Below are 19,871 nucleotides of genomic sequence, written 5' to 3' on the forward strand. Positions count from 1 at the left end.
TAAACAACTGGACTCAGCAACATAGCCAGTAGTCGATGTTCATAGGATTCTTAAGTAGCGTGAAGGTGGATAATGTGCTTTGTTGGTGTCATGTAGAGAGTATGGGAACTTTTCACTGTCACGATAACATTGCACTCCCTATGTTTCTTCTAAAGGTGATCAGGAAGGGCTGGCTTACCATCAATAACATCGGCATCATGAAGGGAGGAGCCAAAGAGTACTGGTTTGTCCTGACTGCTGAGTCCCTGTCCTGGTACAAGGATGATGAGGTAAGCAGAGACCGGGGTAGGACCCTATACTTGTGTCCCTGTGTACTCTCTGTTTTTGTTCACCGTCGCAATGTGAGCAACAGCAGGGCTTAGTGGAGTGAATCATCTGCTGAACGGCTGCCAGATGACGAACAACAATTACTCATTCACAGTGCACATTTGACAGAATGATAGATAAAAATTACAAAATTACAAAATTACATTCAACGTGCAACATTACATCTAATCCAGTGATGTCTTTCCCTCAATATAAAACAATGAAATACAAAGGCACTTTCCTGCTTCAATATAGCTGCTTAACATTTTCTTTAAAGCTTTTACTTGGGGCTTGCCAGTTTGACATCTTTTTAAAACATTGTGTGCTGGGAATAAATCTCCTGCTTGTACCATGGTCTGGGTGAATACTCAATTCTGATTGGCTCACTGGCGTGCGTTAAAACATATAACGCAGAGTTATGGAGCGTTCCAGTCAACTGGTAACTGGTAAATTTCCCACTTCCCACTAGGGAAAATGACTTGGAACGCCGCTCGAACTGGTGATTACAACTTGTAAACTCGGAAACCTGAAGACTACTACGAGTTCGTATACGAGATGACAGCAATGGCGCCCCCCAGTGGAGCAGTGCTGCTAATGATAAAACTGTAGCAAAATCACTGCATCAGTGAAGTGAACGTTACTTTTGGTCACAGCTTCAGCATAACGTTATGTTGCATGTTTGTGATTAGATCTGGTTTGGAAAATCGTTAATATAACGTTAGCATCGTATGAGCTAACTGTTTGTTTACATACGAGTTCAATCACCTGGACCCGGAGGTCGTAACTGGTAACTTTCAAGTGTGAAAAATACCAGTTACCAATTGCCTGGAACGCACCATTAATAGTCCGGCAACAGTTAAATCCTGTTCCATAGTAACGACAATCATTTTAACTGAAACTAGCTTCAGTAAAACAGCTTAAAACATAAAATAACTTCTGCCCCGGACAGTTTCAGTTTGTGTGACCATGGTATAAGCGGATTAAACGACTCCGAACCGTGCATTAGACAGTTTGGATGCACTTCACAGAGGAAGACCTCTTCTGCTCTCTCCATGTCATGCATTGTATTAAAACTGTATAATGCACGGCTCCTCGTTGTTTAATCCTTACGCATCGGCCAACAGATCCCATTATGATACTGAAGGTCCTGAAGCCACATCTGTAGAATGAACCATGGATCCAATCAACTGAAGCTCTAATATACAGTTTATTAATATATATTTTACCAGATCTATTGCCTTCATTTTGCACCTATTGCATGATCTTAAACTGGGACATCCGGCTCCTCATGGCCGTGTCCCATGATGCTTTGCAGAACTGTTCTTGGACATAGTCACAGTCTCAGCGTCTCCAGGTCGTAGCCGCAGCCGCTTGACTCTGTGCTCGTAGCATCATGAATAATGACCCTCCAAAGACCCCCCAGAATGTCAGACCCTGAAGCTGGCACCCACATGTGCATACCAGAGCCCCCTGCTCTGCCCTGTTACCAATTACGCACACACACACACACACACACACACACACACACACACACACACACACACACACACACACACACACACACACACACACACACGCACACACACACACACACACACACACACACACACACACACACACACACACACACACACACACTACTCTCGCACACACTCAAGCTGCCTCTAATAAACCTGGTTGGTTTCAAAGAAAGGGCACAGAGCTGTGAGTGACTGTCTTGTAAGAGGAGGAGGCTTGAGAGACGCATGTTAGCTGCAGCAGTAACAAAGAACATGTGAAATTAGGAATGCAGAGAAAGTTTGTGGACGAATGAAAAGAGGGAGTTGGAGGTACACGGGAAACTGCCACTGAAATGTTACTTTTGAACGCATATGGTGCCCCACCTCCTCAAAAGTCTGTGTTGCATCCTTAAAAGGCACACTGGGTAACATTTCATCCACTAAATAAAAGAAAATACAAGCATTTATTTTATAAGTGGTGTTTTTGTTGGTGAAAAAACCTCAAACCGTGTATTTACTGTGAAGAGCGTGCCTCTCCTCAGACCTGATGCATAACTTTGTGGGGAGAACGACATCACCGATTCGTCGTCATGGAAATGATGCTGCTTTGAATACAAGTATTAATTAAACATTAAGTTTAATTAAGCTAGGTTATCCTCCAAATGAATATACAGTATAAACAGCATTGTCGGGGGTTTGGCTGATCATTAGAAGCAGGTTTGATATCGCCGGCATGTTTGTTTAGTCAACGGTTGTGCGACGTAGCAACATCGCTGTGGCTTTAACCTCTTGACTATCCACTGTTTCATCCTTAATGAAAACACAGTGATGAGTCAAAGTGAGCTGGTTTTCTTGCGTCCTGCATCCCCATTCGTCATGCACATCAATAACTTTCGGCCTCTTTGTCCAGACGCATCGCACAGACTTTTTTTCTCCTATTGTGTCATGGGAGAAAGTCACACCAGGGCTTGCGCCAACGGCATTGAGAATTGTTGAAAGACCAGAAACTGTAGAAACGTCGAAACTTTCCATGATGTTTTCTTTCCAAACAGAATGTTTAATGTAGCCTTCTCACACGCGTTGACACAGGGGGTTCCACTACTCAAGTGAGCATACTTAAATGTGCACCTGGGTGGACTGCTGCCAACGAACACACCGTTGATCAAAAGTTGGAAGCAGTAAAGTATTTAGATTTACGGCGCACGTGTTGGAAAATTACATGCACAGATTTCTGCACATCCTGTACATTTACATACACTTTTTATTTTATTTTTAAGTTACAAAACAGAATTTTTATTGGCTGCCGCCTGGGGAAAACCCTCGCCGTCGTCTGGCACTGGCAGAACCACATATGTGTGCGCACCACCCCCAGACACTAATAATAACTTTCAAGCCGAGGAGCGGTGCCAGGATGTTTTGGTTAAAGCGTATGGGAGTGTGTGTCGGTGGAACTGTGTGTGTGTGTGTAAAACCTCTGGTCTTTATTACCACAGGACATGCCAAATCATTGAATCAGGCAGAGCTGTAGCCTAAAGAGAAAAGGGAGGGACGTGTATTTGGAAAGAAGTGGTTACTACAACATGATTCATAAAGGTCTGTTAGATCTGGCTTTTATTGTAGTGGAACGATGCATTTTGTGTTGCATCACATTTGAAACACCGAAAACAATGTTAATAGTTGAATAGTGCGTCTAAAAAAAGAGGCTCATTATCCTGTTACTTGCCACCCCCCCAATCAGGGAGTTAGGGTTATGATAAGGGTTAGGAATGGTAAATGTGGTGTAAGGCACTCACACAGATCTCACACATAGAAACAAGAAGATCTTGGCTTTCAAATGAGGTAAAACACTGGCACACTGGTAAGCTCTCAGTCAATAGGCTTTGAGATTTGGATATGCGAAATTGCTAACGCTAACTCTAACCATATAAACCTAACCCTAACCAGGCAGGTAACAGGTTAAAATCTTAAGACTTAATAAAAATGAATAACAACAGCTGTAAATGTTAATGTTATTCTTAATTGAATACTGTTTAAAATAATATTTGTGTTTTCTAATGTTTCCAGTGGTAGATAATCCTTGAGGCTAAAGATATAACACTATTATTGCAATATTTGTCTAAATAATTTCATATATATAGTTTAGAGTCCACAAAAACTAAATCAGCTCTAAAACTAAATTGGAAAAATGATGTCTAAAACTGAAAAAACTGTTTAAGTTGTGCTCGGAGTCTCAGTAACACATATGATGGAGATGACCTTGTGATGTGTTGGTGTAATATTGTGATCATCTGTGCCGTCCTACTGAGGGAGTATATCTGCTGACTGTTGTAGAAAGGTTTAGCGTGTGTTTTGAGGTGACTCGGCCTGCAGAGCGTCCAAAAAGCCAGACTGTCCCGGTGATCCCAGCTGTAAACATCCTGGGGTGAAGGCAGACTAGCTTTCACCAGGACTCCCCATGCGCCGGTGTGTGTGTGAGCGCATCGTGTGTGTGTGTGTGTGTGTGCGTGTGTGTGTGTGTGTGTGTGTGTGTGTGTATAACAAAAAACCAACATCGCAGGCAAAGCTTTAAATGGAAACAGGTCGGTTTGTGGCTTCTCATTCCTGCAGAGAACTTTGTGAGATGTGGACACCGTGTGAAAGCTCAAGGCTGTTGTTTGAGAAAAATGATGCATTGTGGGACTTCTTTATGAAAGAAGGAGAAAACAATACGAAGCAGGGGGTCCGAGTGAGCTTTTCTCATGACATCACCTACAACCAAAACGTCGAGTTACTTCTTTAGAAGGGCTGTGTAAGGACTTATAAAAAATGGCGCTCAGACAATGAAAGAGTGACTGGTCTTTTAAATATTTTTTTTGCTTCCTGTTTTTTTCCCTACATATTACATGGTCATTTGAGGTTAAAAGCCACAAGCGGTTGCAGCGAAGGCGGAGATGTAATTGTAAATTTTGGCAATGAGAGCTATGCTGTGTGGCGGTTTACTGCCTTTTTTATTTAGCTTTTTGCGAGTGAGTCAGTCTGAAGTTCATTCATGCAGCATCAGCCATAACCGCACAGCAAGTCCACAAAGTTACACGAAAAGATGAGTCTAACAACATATCTTTAAGGCACAAGTAACTTTATTGAGATCTTATCGAATCCTTTGAAAAGCAGCTGTTAAAAACCTGCTTCGTGTACTAAAACTGCCATGTCTTTGCCGCTGGAGGATCCAGTCCAAGAGCTTTGTGGTTCGGCGGTGGGTCCGTTTGGTGCTTTATTTAGGCCCGTGTTTATCCAGATGGGCACAGGGTGGTGCTCTCTCGTGCCGGGCGTGTGCTCCCTTCTCATCTCTTCTGCTTGTCTCATCCAGGGCTGTAGCAGTGTTTTCCCGAGCCAGCCTAACCAATGTGCAGACTACTGTACAACCACTACTTCCTGAACAGGTAGTCTGAACACTGGGAAGGCGGGCCGGGCGCACAGACGCTGCCAAGACGCTTTTTTTTGTGTGTGTACCAGAAATTAATTCACACGTACCTTTTACAAAGCTTATCTCATATGTTTGTCTTGAATTGTAGATTAAGATTTGGTAGTAGAGAAGTAAGGCAGAGGTACCCGTTCAGAGGCAGATGCAACACTAACAAAAGCTTCCTGCTGAGAAGAGCGGCATTCCAGACCTGACTCCAGAAGCAAGAAACAGACATGACTTTAATATTCCCAGAGGGTCACCCCAACGATAAATGGATTTAGAAAAGCAGGATTGGGTCTGTACATAGATTTAATATTAAACAATCTACATTAAGGGAATTAATGTGGACACAAACTTGATCATTTAGCTGGGCGTATGTTGTACGATCAAAGTGACCCAAGAGCATTAGAGAATGACAAAATAAATTTAGTTCGATACCAAGTTACACAATAACAATATTGAAAACAAATAACTACTCAGTTAGTGTTAAGTTCAAGCTGCTTTAAGAAAGATTTACAAATTATTATCAATTCGTATGCAATAGAAACCTTTGGGAAGATTTTCAGATGAGTACCTGGATGGTTTGGTCCTTTTACCTCGACTCCTCTCCATCTGCCCGTCGCCAATGCGTCTTCCAAAGTTTGACATCCTTCTTCTACCGATCCTACTGTGGCTGTGCTGCTGCTCGTGACAGCAGTTTCTTGGCTTTTACCTCAAGATGCAGTAACTTGATGTGCAAAGCAATGACTGTCCACCAAGTTTCTCCTCGAGCAGACAGCAGGAGAAAAGGGTTCAAAGAAGTGGAGTGGAGATAGGGAGAGCACGGGGGGAGGAGCTCCCGTGCTCCCCCATTTTACCTCTCCTCACTCCCCTCCCTCTGTCTGGACGCTTGTACTGCCTTTTTCCCCTTTCTGGCTTTTGGGAGAGAAAGTGCAAGGTCAAAGGTGAACAGGAAGTGAGATGCTGTTGTTTGTATGTTGTAAAGTTTGGAGAAGGTTAAACTGCTGACAGATGAGGAAGGAAGACTCAATAGTGCCATAGGCATAGGACTAAAAAGTATAATTGTAATTGTTTTGAAAGAAACAAATAATATGTATTAGATTCAAATATATGTAAGTAGTGATTTCTGTATTTTTTGCAAAACAAGAAATAAATACATAAACCATATGTAGGCACTTGAACATGTCTTACATATTATGTAACAAATCCAGGAAGTGCAGATCAGAGCCCTTCATCAATAGAAGACGACAAAACTAACTTAAACAGGGTTACTTAAAGGGACTATACAGAGTTTAAAAATGTTAAAACTAAGTATTTTCCTCCCCCTACATGTTCCAGTCATGTCCTAATGTGTAGAATGAGCTCAGACCTGTTCACCACAACTGCCTCTAAAATCCTGCACTGTCACTCGAAAAGATGGGACTTCGGGTCTGAAGTGCAGTCATGCACGAGCTTAATATAGAGATTGCAGTTATACGTAAGACCTGAGGTGGCAGTAGTGAGCATAAAATGACCAACTTGCATCTAGTCTCTTTTAAGGTGCACTATGCAACTTTTATGCAGATTTAATCTTTTATTATTGTGCCTATTTGACTTTTAAGTGGTTAGCATAGCGCCTTTCTTTTCCACCACGGTGGCCTCTATTACGCTCCAGGATCAATTGCTTTTAGGGTTTCTGGTAGATTTTCTGGATGGAATGTCTGCGTAACCATGGAACTAGTTTCATCAGCAGATAAAACCTACCAGAAACCCTTTAAAGCAATTGATCCTGGGTCGTAGAAAAGGTTAAATCATCGACTGGACTGTGTTTGTAATTGTAGCAAGTTAGTAATTGTAGACGCCATTGTGATGAAACTAAACCCGCTATGGGTCAAAAATACACTAATATCAAGTCTTTTTTTTAATATGAAAAGCTACATAATACACCTTTAAAGCTGTGTGAATTAAGTGAACTACGGCCTCAGGTATGTCTCTGAATTGGAAACGTTAGTCAATAAAAGTTGATTTAGTTGATTTTTTTGATGCTCACATAAATAAAGTAAACAGTTAGTTTATGTAGTTTCATGTCTACATCCAGGCCCAGCGAATGTTAAACCAGCGATCTCTAACCACTGGACAGGTTGTTTGTTTTCGATAGTTGTCCAACTGTCATCGCCTGCTATAGGAGTTGAGACTGAAATCACAGCATTCACACTGACAGGAATGAAAACGAGCGGCCATTTCTTTCCGGTAGTTACTTTCCGGTAGGTTGCCAGTTTAGGGAATGAATGGACGCCTCGTTTCACTCTTGCTGCCGTTGGTGTGGATGTGCTGTCAACTGGTCTTAATGTTCAAGCCATACCTGTGTCAGCCTGTGTTGCCAGATAAGATGGCATACCTCCACTTTGGGGCGTTCCTACTTTACTCTAAGGAGAAACTAGTGGTTTACTTCCAAACTGATGAAGTATTGTCACCTGCAGCTGTGTATATACTGTATATACTGTAAATCCAGTTGATTCCAGTCTCAACTCCTAGCTGATGATGATAATTGGAAGATGTTCAAAAAATAACGATTAATAATTGGTCACCGTGTCCGTAGAGACAACCGTAAATAAGTGTAATAAAATGTAGTCAAAGTTCTCAGACATTTTTTCAATGAAACTGGCTGCTTCCAAGTGAAGGTATTTGTTGGGAATATGAGTACTTTAACGCACAGTATATCTAAGTGCAGCGTCGTGTGGTTCCAGTGATGGATGTGCCTGTGTAGGAGTGGGATTGGACCTGAGCTCCGGCTCCGTGGTCTTTGTAGCGAGGGCAAGGAATGTCTGCGTTTTCTTGGCAAGCGGGAGGAAGCCTTGTAACAACTCCAGATGTGCAGCCCTGTGGTCTCCATCGCTCTCTCTTCGTCCCTCTGTTTTTACTTCCAAAGCTGATTTCCTCTCCCTGTCCGACTGGAATAAAGAGGCCTTTATGCAGTGTGGAGACTTCCACACATACACACACACGCACACACAAAGGGGGTGGTGGGGGAGTTCGGAGGGTGACATACTACTGGTAAATCAGAAACAGGGCCTATAGACGCAGTAAGCGACTTTCACTGTCTTCATTTCACACATGTTCACATCAGGTTCTAGTTTCACAATCTCAGGCTCCAGCACAAGTCCCAGCAGCAGACAGACCTTAGATTCTTTGGTACTGCTTTTGATCCTGTATGCAGAGCAGAAATAAAAGAAAAGTGGGACGATTTTGGATTTAGTGTACGCATAAACCACGACATGAAAGTTGACCTTCACAGACGACGCCAAGGCAAAGATTGTCGGTGATCAAACAGTTTTGTGGCCGTCACATTATTAGCAGGTGACGCTCACTGATCCTGGGCGTCGACAGCAATATTATACTGTATCGTGTCATTTTCTTTCAAGCATAGCTGTATTTGTTCTTCATACTTCTGACAGTAATTCATGCCTTCTGAAGGACTGGAGCATCATACCATTAAAACAAGAAAACCTTAACTTTATGTTTTGTTCATTGTGTGCAAAAAAAGGCAAGTGAATCGAAATGTTTCACTGGTGACTTATTTAGCTGTCTCTTGAAGTCAATACAAAATGCACAATTGATGTAATTAATTATAGTGAGAGATTTCTTGACAATTTGTTAAAAGATTAAATTACCTGCCGGTGGTATCATGGCATGCTATACTCTGTGTCGCTAGTCAGTGCTAATGTTTCCAGCCGTAAGCCCGTGGTGGCCCTGGTGTTTGTTTTAGCTATAGTTTCTGAGCCCTGAATCAAAGCAGACCTGATCTCTACAGAGACGACTCAGCAGGATGGGCGCATGGAGGGAAAGCGAGCGCACAAGAAAGTCAAAGATATTATGCACAAGGAGAAATATTTGGCTAAAAAAAAAAGTGCTAAATCCAATTCAGTTTGGTGCTGAATGAGACTTTGTAGAATGGGGTATTGTTGCTGTTAAGTTTGGGGTTAGGGACTGGAAGAAGTGAATTTTAATGGCTGGGCGGGGGGAGCGCTGCGGTTGCCCCAACATTGTTTCCACTGTTTGGATGACCAGGCAGGCAGCTTCAAACTCTTAGTCAGAAAAGCCAGAAATAGTGAAAAAAGTATGCACACTCACAATAAAGGCGCAGTAAGGGCTAATGAGTTGCTGCTGGCGAATATCATCATAAAACACCCGAAGAATCTTGACTGGGCTTTTCCTGTCTTTGTATTTTGATACCGCACAAAAGTGAACCTCTCTGTAAGTTCATGTGGGAGACATTCTTGTGTTCGTCGTGAAGGAGAATACTGAGAGTCAGCGGTGTTTCGACTGTGAAATTTATGAAGTCATGTACATTTTCTCTTTCCGATCTGCTCCTATTTATGTAGAGCCTACTTCCATGAAACAATAGTGGCATAGTTCTTAAACTTTTTTTCCTCTGTGAGCTGCTAAAAGCCAATAAAAATAGCTACTAACCTATGCTTTGATGATACAAGAACCTTCACCCTGTTATACGGTTTAGCTTCACATTTTGATTGTATAATATTGCTGATGAACAATCATAGTTGTGAGAAACATCAGTGATTCTCGAATGAATATTGTTTAACCTCTTAACCTCAGCCTTAACCATTTTCCCCATTTCAGTTTTACCCAAATCTAAAAGCTTCTCAATTGTTGAGTTTACAGCCTATTACAGGCCAGTGTAACCATAGATATCATATTTTAAAGGCCAGATATCTCGCGTACTGTACTGCACTGTACTCGCGTACTCTGCTGGCCAATGGTGGTTGACGTCTGCACATGTCGGCCATCTTGCCACAGGAGCTCGTTCACTCATAACATTTTAAACTAGAAATGCAATGGCTGCGCCATTGCGATTGACTGCGGAATTGCGGGAAGCGAATGCAGAAATTGCATAAACTGTTCAAATTGCATAAATTGCTTAATTTGCATAATATAATTTGCATAAAGTGGTAAAATGCATAAAATGTCATAAACTGCATAAAGTGATAAAATGCATGAATGGGCTAATTTGCATAAATTATGTAAATTGCATAAACTCTTTAAAATTCATAAGTCCTAAATGGCATAAACTCTTAAGTTGCATAAACGGTTTAAAATGCATAAATTGTATTCCATAAACTGGTCAAACTGTTGAAATGGCCTCAGTGCTTGATTGGCAGAAGCTGCACAAATGGCTGAAAGGCCTGGAGTCTCCCCATTGGCTGGATTCCCCCCATACACACCAATGCAAACATTTCAAACTCCTGTATAAAAAAACTGGAAAACTGCGGACGGCCAATTTTTTCTCAAAACCCACAAGTTGCAGAAGCTGAACATGCACAAAGTGCAGTAATTGCATAAAATGCAGAAAAAAGTGCAGAAAAGCATGGATTTGCGGCAGCCCCATTATAAGTCAATGGGAAAAATCTCCGACATTTTGGCCGATTGCGGAAAAACCGTAAGTTGCAGAAGTCCCAAAAGTAATAGCACCTTCTCCTCAACATGCGGAACGTTTTGATGCATAACTTGCATAAATTGCACAAAGCATGAAGGTGCTGAAAGCTGGAGAAAATCGGGAAAAAGATGGAAGAGGAATAATAATAAAGAACATGAAAATCAATAATTGACTGCGGAAGAATTCCGCAGTCAATCAATAACCATACTTTGCTCAATATTATACAGATTTTCAAACGATTTGGCTTATTATAAACGACAGAGATGTAGTTGTGACACTGCGTACATATGAATAAAAAAGAAAATCTGCAATTTCAACATGTTCCAGCATTCAGAATTATAGCCATGTTAATAACGTTTGTAAGAAACCAAGCCGTTTGTAAATCTGTATTCATACCTTACGTCAGATACCACAGAGCTCACCAGAAAGCTTCCCTGTGGCAAGACGGCCGCCTGTGATGCCGGAAGTGAGTCCGCCTTAAGACACCTAGCCTTTATTATATGATATCTATGAGTGTAGTGCCTCATTTGAAAGCTAAGACCTACGAAAATGATCAAAGATTTTTCCTCTTGTTGCTGCGTTGTCACTTTTTTGACGTATTTTTTTCGCTTTTTATGATGCTATGTCACGACTGTTGCTTTTTTGTTGCTTTTTTTTCATGCTTTTTTGCTTTTTCTCTGCATCTTCTCTGCAATTTTGTCACTTTTTAATACATTTTTTAATGCTTTTTTTGTTTTGTTTTTGTCCCGTTTTTGTCACTATTTTTTAAGAAGCTTTAAGATTTGATTTCGGGAGAAAATGTGCTCAGTTCAGGTGGGGGTGAAGAGGTTAAGGACAGCATCGCGATGACCTTTTTATACTTTGAATTTAAGATTATGTGAAAAGAAAGGATATTTTAAGAAGGGATATTTTGGCTAGCTTTTAATTGCCATGTTGGTGCAAGCGCAGGTTAAACAGAGTGTTTCCCCTTCTTCAGACAGAAGCCATTAAACATGTACGAGTTTTCACATGTGTTTATGTGGTTACCCAGCCCTCCCCCCTTTCTCTGGCTTTTCTTTGGTGGTCACTGGTGATTGATCACATATCCAGGCGAGCTTCAGGTTGTAACACTGAGCCAAGGCAAGTAAAGTTGGCTAATTAGCTCTCTAGCAATTAACCGCTAAACAGGAGGTGTCACTGTTGTGTTAACCTGCTTGGCTTCCCCATCTTACAAGTGTATTCTGTTTTGTTTTGTTAAGAGAAAAGGCAAATGAACAATATAGAGATAAAACATTTGTTGAAGCCCACAATAATAATGATATATGAGCTGCTAAAGCTCATGTTGATCTAACTTCAGAAAATGTGAGAATGAATGTTCTCCCTGTTGAAACAAAAGACACACCAGATAAGATTTTCATTCATCAATGTGTTTCACTACATCCACTACTTCCTCCCTGATCAGGAACAGCACTAATGATGATATACACTTTATGGAAGAGCTTTTTTGTTTTGTTTTAAAACACAAAAGCAACTGGGATTAAAACAGCCTCCAGTTTTTCCAACTTTTTCACTTCCATTTGTTGTTTGTAACACTGAATATGGAAGCACTATTGTTGTAGTTACAGTGTCGGACTATGTATCATGGCAGTAACTATTATCAGCAGTAGTAATAGTAATAGTAAATTAACCAGGAAATCTATCCAGGATGATTCATAAACAAAGCCTGTTATCTTTCATGATTCAGCTGACCAAAGGTTTTGAGTAATGACAATTGTTTTCATCACTGGCCAGTCCACAAGATCAAAACAAATAAATATGGCTTTTACTACTATGAGTCATCAACATAAACAAGGTTAGACGTTTTACATAAATCTCGCTGCTTTCCACCCCAGTATCTTCCATACTTTTCCAAACACATGCTGTTTGTGCCACCGAACTGGCTGATAGACCTGACGATTTAAAAGGCCCTTGACGATTACTGAGATTGTCCAGAGTTCAGCTTGCGATTTGAGTTTTTGAGTAGCTCTAACAAAGGAGCTCCAGCCGCTGTAATGGTTGTTGCTTCACAAGTGCACTTTGTCAAACTCATACAGTGTATCAACATCCTTTTCTTGTGTTATCTATATTTAGGTATTGTATTGCTGAAGCATATTTGTTCACTTACATCACTGTTTTAATTAGTGACCCTAATGACCAAGCTCAGATGGGGCAAGGGGTAAAGAATGGGGGGGGGGGGGGGGGGGGCTGGAGGGAGGTGAGGGGCAGGGCTGTGAAAATTGCCGTTGGCTGCCACCCAGGGCCCAGTCTTTGTGGTAATGAAGGGTTAGAGGCAACATTATTGCTCCCAGATGTCGTGCGGCTTCTCTGCAGCCCTTTGATGCATGGCCCGAGTCCCCGGCACTGTTCTATCAGACTCTCATCGACACAACGCCGCACCGCACACACCAACACGCTACTCCTAACACAACATGGACGCCGTAAACGGTTGTCTTTTTTTGGGGTTTCGCACACCAAACAACCCTGATTTGTTTTGTAGAGTTAATTAGGTGTTTTTTTTTTTTTTTTTTAAAGAGGGGGCCCCAGTGTGATTTACTTTTTCTGTATTTGCACATATGGCGGTGTTTCCCTTTGGTTAGTCTGTGTAATACGAGCGATCACATTTCAACAAGAGGCTGAAACTGTGTGCGTGCCATTTGAGAGGGAGGAATCTAGAAGAAAAGTGCTTTTATGAATTCAGAAGTGAACTTCCTTTGGCTTCTCATAACGAGACCTTATTACTCACTAGCAAAACAAAACCATGGAAAGTCCTTCTCTCGCAGCACAATAAACTGCTGGACTCAGAACTAGACTAACTGGTAAATGAAATTATTCAGCAGTAGATCAAATGTTAAATTGGATACAGTTGACAGGCAGGAATGATGGAGACGGAACATTGTTTCAATATACATACGGAGTGGATAAGTGACGGAAATGTCAATAATACATTTGTCTGATGAGCTTTCGGGAGAAGAATTGTAAAGAATAATAAGACTGGGGAGTTTTTGGGGGGTTTCTAATTGACGCTACATTGTTTACTTGCTAAGTGCCAAGTGCCACCAGGCCAAGATCAAATCAAGCTGGACTAAATTAAGTCCAAACTGTGTGCTAACCATATCAAACCATAAAAATAAAACACCTAACTTAAATACATGGCCAAAGCATGCATTAGATCATCTCTAATTGAATACCCTTGACCCTTGTGTACTTTTTGTTTGGATATATCTGTCCGAATCACGTGGCTTTGTTTGGAATAAATATAACCAAGAAGCCCCACAGTTTGAGAAACACTGACTCAAAAATAAAACTCCCTTTACTCTCAAGTACTGAAGAATCTCTATTAAAGTGGTTTATTGTCAGGATACGTTCATATTTAACCCAATAACGTAAGCTCTGTAACCTGTAGTCTTCATCAGGGAGTCGATGCTCAACAATAGAAGCTTGTAAATAGGTGAAACCAGAGTCCAATGGAGTTTGGAGTATGTCAGTGTACATTTATATTTATCTTTACTTAGATTCATATACGTAAGTAAGTACTAAAGTAGTGAATACAAATACAACAATAGAGGCGACTGACAATGAATGACTTTATGAAATGGGAAGTGGAGCCGACTTGTGAGACACACGGGAAAGCGCTCAGCCCCATGATTCCAAATAAGATACAATAACACCACTGCTTCTACGTCACACATAAATTCTGAGTAACGTTTTATTGTCTAAATCCATGTTTTACCAGGTTGTTAACGTTTGTGCCTCCCTTGCAAACAATCGGCGGCGACACTCCTTTCTTCTTGTGACTGGCTTTACTGGCCAGACTGGAGGAAAATATATGAATCAGTCCGGGATTGCTCACTCTTAGGGGGAGAGGGTCATCAGAGGCGAGCCAAGAATAGGGAAAACCCATAAGACTGAATAAGAACATCTTTGCCCTCCCTGTACATGATGATGTCAGCGATTCGGGACCCCTGGGTGTGTGCGTCTTGTGTTTTATTTATTTTTTTCTATAACGCGCCTTTATGGGATATGACCATTTGGCTCCATAGCTCATAAATCCTTTGATGAAGGAGCTTTGGTCACACACTTAACTCCCCCCTGAGTCTTTCTGTGACTGGGCAGGGCCGGGCACGCGGTTAGCATACCATATGAAATTTAGGGTTAGTTACAGACTAGACTAAAAGGTGCTGTTTGCAATGACAAGTGTGTTTGCATGTTCACAGAAGGTTTATAAACAAAAAAAGAAAAAAAAGATGCTACTTTGGGGAACCTGTCATTTGACAAATTGTAAAATATGAATGAGCCCACAACAAACTGGGAGGAATAGAACACAAACTGGATGCGACGGACTTTTAGACGTCTTGCATTGTGTACATTTTCCCCTACACTGTACAGGACGTGCGTGTGTTTCTCATTTGTTGCTAGGAGTATTTTTTTTTTTTTTTTTTACTCTGTAATCAAAACCACAGACCCAAGGACAGTGTGCAACTTTTCCGCTGGTCCTTTTTTTTTTTTTCCCCCTTCTCTTTTGCGCTTCTGTAAGAATGCTCTGTGTTGTCTTGTAGCTATTTTCTTACACTTTTGTTACACATTATTCTACAATGATTGTCAAACGTAACATATTTTTTACCCCTCACTGTGAAACTTTCTAAACGCGTCTCTGTGTCGCCCCCTGCAGGAGAAAGAGAAAAAGTTCATGCTGCCAGTGGACAACCTGAGGCTGAAAGATATAGAGAAAGGCTTCATGTCCAGCAAGCACATCTTTGCGCTCTTCAACACCGAACACAGGTGACAAATGTTGCAAAATGACACTTGTTTTGTGGCAAGATACCGGTCGGTCAATGACGCTGTGTTTTAATTCTGTAGAAATGTGTACAAAGATTACCGTCAGCTGGAACTGGCCTGTGAGAGTCAGGAGGATGTTGACGCTTGGAAGGCATCGTTCCTCAGAGCCGGAGTTTATCCTGAGCGAGTGACGGTAAAGAGCCCAGACTTTTTTGTCAAACATTATGCAATGCACATCACAGTCGTAGAAAAACAAGCAACACAACCAAATGCTAGAAAACGATAGGAAAACAAATTAATGGAGCAATAAAATAGAACAGAAAACAATGAATCAAGGCAAGTGAAAGGCCAAAGGGACTGAAACACAAACCCATAACAAAAGTAGCTCTGTTGGTGTCTAGCTGTGCACTGGGACACACAAATCGCTGGCTCATTTATCGTACTTATTTATCCGCATTTTGCAACAGTTTCGCTCTATGATTTGTATATTGCTTCTTAAAGGGACTATACGGAGTTTAAAAATGTTAAAATTAAGTATTCTCCTCCCCCTACATGTTCCAACAATGTCCTAATGTGTAGAATGAGCCCATAGTCACTCAAAAAGGTGTTACTTCTGGTCCGAATTGCCGTCATGCACGTGCTTATTATAGAAGGTGCAGTTACATGTATGACCTGAGGTGGCAGTAGTGAGTATAAAATGGCCAACTTGCATCTCGTCCCTTTAAAGAAAAGCCGAAACTTTGCGAAACGTCTTGCATGTTTTTCCAGTGTTTTGGCTTTGACTTGAGCACCACACATCGAGTTTTAGTTGTTAACTTTCGATATAAATGGCTCCACCCTCGATGTAGGGGGTACTTAAACCACACACAAAAAGGTCCAAGAGGACGCAAGACAAAAAAGGCTGGGAACCGCTGCTCTTGTAATCTAGAAACACATAACCTAAAAAAAGATGCACTGTGTCATCGTCGTTGTATCGTCATTCCTGGTTGTATTGTTTATAAATGTGTGTAAATGTTGTCTCATTTGACCTCTGTCCTTTTCCTGTTGCTCTGTTTTCCATGGCCTGTAGGACAAGGAAGGAAAGGTACGTAAAGAATCATTGAATCGGGATATTGAATGTAAGGTTTTAAGATGTTGTGCCGTTGTCTGTGCAGAGTGACGGCGGTGATGAGAATGGCTCGGACAGTTTCGGCCACAGCATGGACCCTCAGCTGGAGCGACAGGTGGAGACGATTCGTAATCTGGTCGACTCCTACATGTCCATTGTCAACAAGACTGTGCGCGACCTGATGCCCAAGACCATCATGCACCTCATGATCAATAACGTAAGGCCCCAAAGCCTGCCATTTATTTATTTGATTTTTCATTTAATGTGTAGTTTGATGGTTGCCAAACTTTTCACAATGTCTAAAATAGCACATGACTAAAGTAGAATCCAAAAGTGGAAATCATTGATACGGTACGATAGAAATCCAACTTTTTTGAGGGAACTAGCATTGTCCATGGATTATCATTGGCTAAAACAAACAAACAAACAAACAAACAGTAGTGAAAAGAGCTGCAGAACAACTACTTAAATAGAGATATCAGTGGTGTGCAGATGCTTTCATGTGGACAAAAACTCCAGCATTGTTCATTTCAAAAGCTCTTCTGGAATATAATCTGGGACGTATATAAACTATGCACTGCAGGATTGTGATATAAAAACATAATTGCAAAAAGCAAAAAAAGAACAATGATCTCATAATATGGCGATTCTGCGACAATCTATGTATTGCACATAACATCCCACATCACTGCCACTAAGCAGATGTGATTTTTAAAGATTTTTTGGTAACACTTTATTTTACACTACCCTTGATACATTGTACTTGCCAAATTTAGTACAATGTAATGTGCTGTAGCAATGTGTAATAACGTGTACCTATGGGTTACATATATGATGGAATAATATGGCACATAATGTAATAAGACATAAGACCCTTACTCTACCCCTAACTTTAAACCCTACCCCTTAGAGTCTTATGTCTTACTACATTATGTATAGAAGTATCATATTCTGTCTCAGCCAATGTCACCAGTGGGTTATTTGGTGGTTATTTCTTTTCACAAATGAATTACCTTTCTCTTCTCTCCAGACTAAGGAGTTTATCAATGCCGACCTGCTGGCCCAGCTGTACTCATGCGGAGACCAGAACACTTTGATGGAGGAGTCTCCAGAACAGGCCCAGCGGCGGGACGAGATGCTGCGGATGTACTTTGCTCTGAAAGAGGGACTGGGGATCATCGGGGACATCAGTACAACCACCGTGACCACTTCCATGCCCCCACCGGTGGACGACTCCTGGCTGCAGGTGCAGCGCGGAGGCTCTGGAGGAAGGTGAGGCTGGAGGCCAGACTCTGAGGAATATTCACCAACAAGTGAATGAACTAACCAAGGGGTGGTTTAGTTCATTCACTTGTTGAATTGTGGAATAATATATATTTTTTCATTCAGACATTTTCCTTTGTGTACACATTTTCAAATATCGTCAATGGGACAGAGGACTTGGTTCCTTCTTGCTCAATTACAAGAGCTTTTACTGGAAGTAGAAGTGGAAACTTCCTTAACTCAGCCCAGTCGACGACATTTGAAAATATCTGCTGCTCATATAATAATATAACACCCTCACTCTCGTACATTTATTCTCCTGAAGTGATAATGACTTTTGACTGTAAGTCGCTCCAGAGTATAAGTTGCACCAGCCTTGGCAACTACCTGGCCATGGAGGCGTAACTGCACTGTTGACCAGCCTCTCTCTGCATCACGTTGTTCAAGCTCTCATTTGCAAACTCGTTCCTCTAGCTGTAGCCATCGAGCTTTTAGCCTGAGATTAGCTTTTTTTGTTTTCTTCAGTCAGAGTAACTTCTGTTTTTTACCAGTCCCTCACAAGTTTCCTGCTTACTCCACACTTTTTGTCTGCTAGTCGATTACCGTTTTTTGTATCTTCAGTTGTTCAGGAACAGCAGATACTGGTACACGAGCCTAGAGCACCCTCTAGCGGCTGTCAGTATGAAAATAACAAACACGTGAAATTATATATTTTGATAAATAAGTCACACCTGAGTATATGTCGACACCCCAGCCAAACTATGAAAAAAGTGCGACTTATTGTCCGGAAAATATGGTAATAGGCAGGATTTTTTTTTTAAATATTTAACATTGCAAGTTTGCCCCATGATCGGACACATTTCCTCTTCTTCCTCAGATCTCCAGCCACCAGTCCAACTCCGAACCGCAGAGCTCCACCTGGACCTCCCGTGCGACCCGGCTCTCGTGGCCCTCCCCCGGGGCCTCCTCCCGCCGGGGGTCCCCCTGTCCCCTCTCGCCCCGGTGCCTCTCCAGACCCCGGCAGTGGACCTCCTCCAGCCGTGCCCTCCAGGCCTAACCGTGGCCCCCCCAGTGTTCCCAGGTCAGTGAATCCCCCGTTACTGTAGACTGCGGTTAGAATGGACATGAAATAATGACGACATCAGTCATTATTCGAGTAGTGACTAGTTTTACAAGTATGGATGCTCTCTGTTGCAAAGGGGGATGTGAAGACGCCTGGATGATGGGATTAAAGAGGTAACTGAAAGAAAATAGATTAGAAGAAAAGTGAATAGCCAGATAGTGTAACATAGCCTATAGACTTTCGTTTGAAAAGCACAAAAGAAACAAAGACTGTGTGAATTTTGGTGCGCAGGTAAGCCAGGGTTTGTCCTGATTGTCGCCATCCTTCCTTCCTTCCTTCTCTAATGCAGTGTTCAGACTTTAGTTGAGTAGTTTGTCACATGCTTGCTTGTGTTTGTGAACTAGCTGAAACGTATGAAAGTAGACGCTCACCTCTTTAAAGACCCGTCGCCACTGAGCTCATCCCTCCTCATCTACATTAACGACTCCACAGATAATTCTGGTGCATTTTGTGGGTAAGAGCTGAGATCACGTGCTGTGGGCCCTGTCCTGCTCTGTAACATCTATCTTCTTTGTCCCGGTCCCGTCACCTCACTTTTGTCCCACACATCACTTGCCCCCTCCTTACAGAATCACTGTCACTGACCAGTGAGGAGTAACGCTTGCTGGTACGTCTGGCACCCATAGCCATCATCACGACCACAACACCATTCCTGTCCCTCTTAAGGGCATCCTGTCATCGCATGCCGGGTTTTCCTGTGTTCTTCTTATTGCATGGGCTGTGCTCATCCGGCTTCAATGTGCGTTTGACCCATCAGGCATCACCGGTCAGATCTGTTGGGAGAGAAGTTACGCAAAATCGAGTGCAGGGCCACACTTTTGTCATGTTTTTGGCTTGAAAATCAGATGATATGTAAGTGTGTGATAATACTATTTCAGATTCTTTGGAGCTCAACAGTCATTCCT

At 41.9% G+C, this 19,871-nt stretch overlaps 1 protein-coding gene across 7 annotated transcripts in view; it reads left to right on the forward strand.

The window, feature by feature from the left end:
• The window catches only part of dnm1a (dynamin 1a), a 41,069-nt gene that overhangs the window by 19,574 nt on the left and 1,624 nt on the right, over positions 1-19,871 (forward strand). For 4 of the 7 annotated variants that reach the window (XM_079581015.1, XM_079581018.1, XM_079581014.1 and 1 more), the window contains 7 exons: positions 156-269; positions 15,366-15,475; positions 15,554-15,665; positions 16,542-16,556; positions 16,627-16,797; positions 17,611-17,852; positions 18,721-18,924. In XM_079581015.1, coding sequence (XP_079437141.1) covers positions 156-269; positions 15,366-15,475; positions 15,554-15,665; positions 16,542-16,556; positions 16,627-16,797; positions 17,611-17,852; positions 18,721-18,924 — 968 coding nt within the window. The remainder of the gene's footprint in view (positions 1-155; positions 270-15,365; positions 15,476-15,553; positions 15,666-16,541; positions 16,557-16,626; positions 16,798-17,610; positions 17,853-18,720; positions 18,925-19,871) is intronic. The other 3 variants (XM_079581016.1, XM_079581020.1, XM_079581019.1) reach the window with 1 other exon arrangement.

Source organism: Gobius niger (genome assembly GCF_951799975.1).
Source record: "Gobius niger genome assembly, chromosome: 2".
Lineage (NCBI taxonomy): Eukaryota > Metazoa > Chordata > Actinopteri > Gobiiformes > Gobiidae > Gobius > Gobius niger.